Source organism: Meleagris gallopavo, chromosome 5 (genome assembly GCF_000146605.3).
Source record: "Meleagris gallopavo isolate NT-WF06-2002-E0010 breed Aviagen turkey brand Nicholas breeding stock chromosome 5, Turkey_5.1, whole genome shotgun sequence".
Taxonomy (NCBI): Eukaryota; Metazoa; Chordata; class Aves; order Galliformes; family Phasianidae; genus Meleagris; species Meleagris gallopavo.
In genome coordinates, this window is record NC_015015.2 from 11,401,677 (window position 1) to 11,408,977 (window position 7,301).

At 51.5% G+C, this 7,301-nt stretch overlaps 1 protein-coding gene across 2 annotated transcripts; it reads right to left on the bottom strand.

Moving 5' to 3' along the window:
* Positions 1 to 3,355: 3,355 nt before the first annotated feature.
* Positions 3,356 to 6,190, bottom strand: LOC109367679. Of its 2 annotated transcripts, none has more exons than XM_019615386.2 (2): positions 5,497 to 6,190; positions 3,356 to 4,131 (listed from the first exon to the last, which is right to left on the bottom strand). In XM_019615386.2, exons 1-2 carry the CDS (start codon positions 5,899 to 5,901, stop codon positions 3,742 to 3,744), a joined length of 795 nt encoding a protein of 264 aa, XP_019470931.1. In that variant the 5' UTR covers positions 5,902 to 6,190; the 3' UTR covers positions 3,356 to 3,741. The 2 variants fall into 2 exon arrangements, with proteins under 2 accessions (XP_019470931.1, XP_019470932.1); XM_019615387.1 differs by lacking the exon at positions 3,356 to 4,131 and adding an exon at positions 4,139 to 4,620 and having other exon boundaries at positions 5,497 to 6,185.
* Positions 6,191 to 7,301: the final 1,111 nt, after the last annotated feature.

Sequence of the window (7,301 nt, forward strand, 5' to 3'; positions counted from 1 at the left end):
TTTTGGTGCCTGTCTGGTCCGTAATGCTTCTAAGGGTCGTTGAACTTTCCTTCATTTTTATTGTAGTTAGTTCTGAAGTCTGTAATAAGGGCATGCCACCTCTTTGGCCTAACGCAGCTCTTAAATGGGTGAGCATGCAGCTCGTTTCCTTCGTAGTCACAAAAACAGAGAAAAGCAGCCTACCTAAAAACTGCATTATAGAGTTCTTCAATGTAAAGCAGAACAGACCAGCCTGGCGTGGGGGGAGTGTGGAGGAGAAAAGCTACACCAAGCACTGGGCCTGCTGTAGCTGTATGGCTGTCAGGAGGAGGAATAAGTGGAGTCTGCGTGCATGCAAGCTGCCTAATCGCAGTGTTAGTGATGTTAGGGGCATCACATAGTTATTTGACTGCTTGTCAAATCTATTTATATATAAATAAAAGAAATGGAACGATACTCCTTTATGACAGCACAAGTGTACTTTCTACTACATGGTTAAAGAGGAGTGCTGCTACCTGGAGATAAACATCTGTGTGTTAGCACCCTTGTGTAATTTATGTGCGTGAATCCTTAAAGGCTAGCTTTAATTTTGAGAAAACGGGAAATTCCGGAACGCAGAGAGTGAATGTGCCAGCATTCAGGAGGAGCAAATGAGATGAGTGGGTAATGAGGCTGACGAGCAAGATGGGAAAGCAGTGGGAAAGCTGAGCTGGGCTTGGTTAAAGCAGCATCAATGCCAGTTGGGACAGCCTAACAGGGAGCTGATCTTGTCAGAACCAAGCCTTGCCTTACCATTACTGATCTATCTGATAATGAGAGCTTAAAAAACACTCGTCTGTTTGCAGGTCGTTATTTATAGACATAAACTACAGCTGAAAAGGGAGGGAAAAAAAAAAAGACTGGGTGTTTTCTGAAGACTGCCTGAAGCCAGATAAATTGTCAGATCTTACGCAAAATCAAAGCGGGAAGTTGGAAAAATGGTGAGGTGATACCTACAAAAGTGAGTCTCCATCCGTGCCTGCTAACCATTGCAGCAACTCGACAGAGGAAACGGGTTCAGCCTGTGGGAGCACGCTGGGTTGATTTGGTCTGAGTTTCAGCAGCTTCTGAGCCAAGGAAAGAAATGGCTCTCGAGGAAGCCTTGAAGGCACTGCATTGGCAGCCGGGATGGTGGTTTCTCAAGGGCCTTTGGCACAGGTTTAGGGTCTGTGGGACCTCGTGGCTGGGATGGCCAAGTGATGCTGTCTTCCAGGCCAATTTCGGTGAGTTCAGTTATCTGGGTTTGACTGCCACCTGGTTAGGCTTTGTGGTAGCTGGAAGAATTAAAATGGGCTTTGCAAGTTTCCACTCTCCTTACAAAACAAGCTTAAAACAAGCTTTTCCTGTTCTAAAATAAAGGAGACAATAAATTCATTCTCAGGGAAATACTGCCCTGATGGCAGCTCCAGGCCAGCGCTCTCTCCCGCAGGAAGCCGGCTCAGCATGGCCAGAGAACACATTGCAGGGAGAGGTCAGGCTGGTTGTGGCACAAGGAAATCGCTTCTTCCTTGTGAATCTGGTGATTCAGAAGGTGAGCTTGAGATGTCAGACATGCTCCAGCTGCCTGAAGTTACCCCACGTTAGCACATAACCTTATGAACTCATCTGTGCTTTTTTTTGAAGCATCTCAGCTTGATCCTTTTGGGAAATGAGTTTGGTGAGCTAGGAGGCAGCCCTTCCAGCTGAGCTTACAAACACAAATTGTGGGCTAGGAGAGATGTGAGGCTTGCTTCCCCACCACGTTACGTTTCCCTCGGCCTTGGGATTGCTGAACACTGCCTGGTGCCATGGCCCTCGATGCGCAGCCGCTGGAGGACCTGAAGTTGGCCTCCTGCAGATCATCTCAACAAGCTGCTGCAAATGGCAGTGCTTTCTGTAAGCCATTAAAAAGAAAAAAAAGACCACAAATCTCTGCCATCTGTTCTTCGCTCTGCCTCTTCCGATGGATCGGACTCTACGATTTCTGAAACAGAGCCGGGGAGGTGCTGTTCCCTGGCATCTGCCCAGCTCTGTTGCCACGGCTGTGACCCGTGAGAGGAGGTGCTGCTTTCCCAGGCAGCGTGGTCACACCACCCGCAGCGGGCAAGGCCCTTTCCTCATGTGCTCACACCGTGTCCTAAATACCTCCCTCCTCTCATGGGCCGTCAGCCACTCAGGTCTGACAAGCGTTCAAAGCGAGGATCTAAATACCTGAATGAACCCCTCCAAGGCTGTGCGCTGTTAATGAAGCATCCTGTGAATGAAGGCTGAGCTGTTCGCCAAGTGCCAGCGTTGCCTGCAGACCGGTCCCTTCTCTGCCTGTTCACCTCGCCCTTACACAAGCGAGCTGCTCCACCCAGCCGCCCCGCTCTTGCACAAGCCTCATTACCCGCCGGGTTTTACCGTGGGAATCCAGACACCGACCCAGGTGAATGAAACCTGGTGAGCGCTGGCTCCCATTGCCAGCTCACACCAACCTTCCTGCTATCACCCTGCAAAAAGCCCAAATCCCGACAGCGAGTTTTTCCCTCTGAAAGGGGTGGTCTGCAGCAATGCTGTCCACCTGCTGCTCACCCCTTCTCTGCCCCCAGCACCCACGGGTTGAGCATTGCCGATACCAGAGCTTAAAGGGCTGAAAGGGAAGCGGGATGGAAAGGAATGTGCTCATTATGCAACATGACCCAAAGGAAAATAATATGTGTGATAATATTTTGCATTTGCGTGGGGCAGAAACTAAACAGAATGGCACGACGCTGGAAAGGACCATTGGTCTCTATTCCTTGTGAGCTGTTGAATGACCATCCTACAAAGCAAAAAGAAGTCTTTAGCAGTAAGGGAGATGAGGCAAAGGCACAGGTTGCCCAGGGAGGTGGTGGATGCCCCATCCCTGGAGACATCCGAAGTCAGGCAGGATGGGGCTCTGAGCAACTGACCTAGTGTAGGTGTCACTCCTCATTGCAGGGAATTGGACCAGATGGCCCTTAAGGATCCCTTCCAACTCAAACAATCCTATGATTCTCCAGAATGCAGCTGTTGCACACTTGCCCAACTTTTAGGGGGAAAAGAGAAACTCCTGTGTTTCGGCCTTATTGGCCAACAGAGGGAAGTTCACACTTGCAGGCAAAATCCTGAGGTCAGGAGAGCAGGAGCACAAGTTGGCCACGTGCACCCATCCACCAGCGTGCAGCCACTGCGTCGGGGAAAACCAGCATGTGGGCTGAAGGAAAGGCTGCAAGATGTTCTCCCCTCCCTCTCCTTTTTTTCTTAATTTCACCCAATTATATAGTCTTCCTTCTTCCTTTTCACGCTCCTGGCTTAAGGCACATTTGAAAGTCTTTGATATGCCTGGACAGAAAGAGGAGGGGTGGGTGCAGAATTAGTGTCAGTGCCACGAACAGTGAAAACACCTCAAGTGGGAGATGGGCTACAACATGTCGGGAGAGGCAGAAAGGTCGCACGGCACTGCTGTGCACGAGTGAATAGTTCAAGGCATTTTGATGCAGAGAAAAACCAATTAAGATATAACCACTGCTGACATTCCCTTGAGTCGTTTCATCTCTCACCGCTTCAAAAAAGCAAGGAAAAACAAATTACGTCCTTTCAATCCCAGATTTATATAGGATGAATTGTTGCTTAGCCTATGAAAAGATCAAAAAGGAGATCTTTGAAAGAAAGATCGCCTACAAAGGATGCTGGACTATTATCATACACACACACAAAAAAGGTTAATAAGCACACTTCAGGTCAAAATGTAGACAAGTGCAGTGTGTGTAACGAAGTGTGAACGAGGGCTGCTTTCTCAGGCATTTCACAGCTGGCAGTAGGAGGGCAAAGCATGGTGCTAGGGTTTTGGCTGCATCTACAGCTGCAAGATTGGCGGAGCACGGTGGGCTGTGAAGTGTTGGGGCTGCGGGATGAATGGGAGCTCCTGCCCAAGCAAAAGGGGTGATGGAGGCAGGGAACAGGGCTGGGGCACTGTGTCACCTCCTGCTGTTGGTTCTGGAGGAGGCCCCTCTGCAGATGTGCCCCACTTCTCTGGGGACTGAGCCGGATGGTGCCATTCCTAATACTGAGCAGGGTGGGGATCGCTGCTTGGGCTTTGCTGGCCACGGCTTTGGAGCATCCCTCCTGCATCTGCAGGGACAGGAGGGGCACATAGATAATGATGAGGAGGTGAGGCCGCCCGGCCTTTCTCCTCGACCACCCAGAGGTGCTTTCAAAGCGAGCCCCATTGAAGCCGTGGGGTTGAGGAGAAGCAAACAGACGCCGTAATTGCGCTGCGCACTGTCTCATCTCTGCAGCCAGTTGCAAAATGTGCCGCCTACCTCCCTCGTCAGCCAGCTTTAATTGGCTTTAATGAAGAGGTAATTATGTGATTTCAATTTTTAATTAAAGGGGGCGGTGGGGTGGGGAGGGGGCCGGCCGCCTGCGAGCGTGGCCCCGCGGCGATGCCAGGGAGCGCAGTGGGTGTTGGGGGGCTCCACCCAGCCCTGCTCAGGGGGCGCGGGGGAGCGGATGGGAGCTGGCTGCCTCTGGACACACCACCGGGGCTTTCGGATCCAGCCCTGTTGCCCCAGGCGAGCTGTGGTGTCGGAGGCAGAACATCAAAGGGGCAGCGAACGGCTGAAGGGGGAAAAAAAAAAACCAACCAAAAATCCCTGCAGAGCCAAACCGATGCCTCCCCACACACGGCACAGCCCAGAAACATCTGGGTGAAACGCGGGCCGGCTGCTGCTAGGGGAGGAGCTGCAGGCCCGCAGCAACAGGCTCCCATGTTGCCTACGCATCTCTCTCTGCCCCACACCATGCTATCAGAGGTCTTGTGCCCCGACGAGAGGCGTGAAGGCCTTATGGCCTCCTGCAGCCCTGAGCCCTGCAGCCCTCTCTCCCCGGGCCTTGCAACCCAGGTCTCTTCTTCTTCTTCCTGCGACTGGAGCTGCCTCTAGCAGCAGCACAACTAACCCATGGCCAAGCGTAGCCCCTGCCTTGATTTTGGGGTTTTTCTTGCACATACTCTCTCTACAGGTGATTTCCAGGCTGGTGGCTCCCCAACATGGAGCTGGGGATGGTCATGCATGGAAAAGTGAAAAATAAAATGGGAGGAGGGAAAGCGAGTAAAGTAAAAAGGAACGGAAGCAAGGTCCAAGGTCTCTCTGCACTTTCTGTGCAATGATTGATTCAGTTGCTTGGCAAATATAGCTGGGCCACATCACAGGCTGCACTTGGGAGGGCTGAGTCACACCATGCTGCTTGCCCAGCTTCGTGCCCGATGGGCCAGAGTGCTTCCTTGAGCCAAGAAGTGAAACCTGCTCTTTTTTTTTAAACTTAAGCCTGAACGGAAGCAACGTACGAGAGCTGGGCCAGATCCAGCAGCCTCCACCCTCAGAGGGGTGGGGCAGATAAAAGCTCTCTGGCTTTCCTCTCCGCGTGTCACTGCCTCCCACAAAGCTCATCAGCCCCTCACCCCCATTTCCTATTGATTGCAGCCTCAGTGCTCACCCTCAATTTGCTATGGTGGATGGGCCAATGGATTTGGCATCCTGTAGCCCACAGCTTGCCGATCTCCTGGGCGCCATCCAAGGAAACAGCCACCTGCATCCTCATCCTGGTGCCCCTCTTGGAATACCCAATGTTCTCACCCCTTGTGGCTGTCACAATGATGTGATAGATCCCAAGCTCCTGCGGTGGTGCCCTCTGAGTGTGTTCACAAAAATAAAGTGTTTCTGGGAGAAGACATGGCCTAGGAGTGCTCCCAGCTCTGGAAGTCATGTTGAGGGTGAAGGTGCTGCTAAATAAAGGGACCTTTTCTTGGGATAAAACAACCTCTCCCTCGGTGGTGCCACTATGGTGTGGCTGCAGTGACTCAGTGGGCACACATTGCGTGGGAAGGCGTTTCTCCTCCATGGCAACAAAACATCCAGTGTAGGGATCTGCTGGAGAGAATTACCTTTTCCTGAATAATTGTGACATAATTGCCAATTGAGGAGGCTACGTGGGGGCTGTAGCAAAAAGTCCTGGAGGAAGGAGAAGCAGTGAGTGGAAATAAGTGGCAAGTAAAGATTGAAGTCCCTGAAAAAAAGGGGATTTCTGGCAGTAACTGTGACCCTTCCAAGCCTCTGGAGGGTGAGTGAAGGAGAAGCAGCTGAGTCACCACAGATAAGGGACAGGTTCCTTCTCTTATCAGCTACGGGTGTGCAGGCAGGGCTGGGCTGAGGGCTTGTCACTCTGCAAAGAAATGTGCTCACGGGATGGCCAGACCCTAACACCCAGTGCCAGGGACACCGTGCTGGGACCAACCTGTCTAGCTACAGGCCTGTGGAACACCAGTTTTTCTTGGCATTGACAAAGCATGAGCCGCATGGTGCTAATTGATGGGTGGTTAAATGAATCCTGGATGGCAGAGCTCCACCAAGCACCTGTGGCTATCATCATGTATGGGAGATGATGCTCGTCAAGAAGGGAAGGCCAGGATTAGGGACTGAGCCATTCTGGCAGTGGCAGGGGGGAAGAAAGGGGGTAGGAAGGAGATGGGCACACTGAAAGCAGGCACTTCTCCTCCTGCCTCTGAGCAACTCTGCTCAGGGTCTTGAGACTTTGGCTGTGAAGCCTGCTGCCCTGGGCTGGTGGTGTTAGTGTCAGGAGCTTCAGCCTCGTTTGGCATTATTTCTGACAAACGAATGGTTTGCTCTCTCATTTACTCCTTTCTGGCTACCTCTAAGCAGGACAAACAAACACACATATTTGTGGAGGGGTGCCCAGGCTCAGTCCATGCCCAGAACAAACTGTTCTACCTATGCTGGTACTTGCATCAAGAGCCACGACACTTCAGCCCCGTGTCCCACATGGCCACCCGCACCCTGCCGCAGCCTTCGCCACTGCTGATGCAAGCCTGAGTGTTCGTTTCTGGCGAAGGTTGTCCAATTATGGGAAATCCGTCCAGTTCTGTGACTTTGACTCTTGCCCCATTAAAGCTGAAGGAATGCCTGAGTCATCCCGATGCCTGCCAAGAGCCTTAACTCCTTTTTCTCCACCCGGACTTTCCTTCCCAGCTCCGAGGCTCGGCAGCCAGTGGGGCCGGCGTGTTGGTATTACTCTCTGATCTGAATAGGAGCTCAGTACTTACAACCTTCAATAATAATAAAAACGGTGACTTAATAATGCCAGCAACATAATTAATAACCATAACAATTCAATTAATTGTTGAATATTAAAGCCGAGGGATTTGCAAGCATTTTATTCCTACTGCAGGAACCCCCTCTGGTTACAGCGGCTCTGGAAAAGCTTGGATTAAACCCACTGCAGGG

Coding starts and splice junctions, on each gene's coding strand:
- LOC109367679 (XM_019615386.2), bottom strand. CDS start 5,901: ATGGAGGAGAAACGCCTTCCCACGCAATGTGTGCCCACTGAGTCACTG. Junction 4,132..5,496: donor TCCACCATAGCAAATTGAGG/GTGAGCACTGAG, acceptor CTGTCCCTGCAG/ATGCAGGAGGGATGCTCCAA.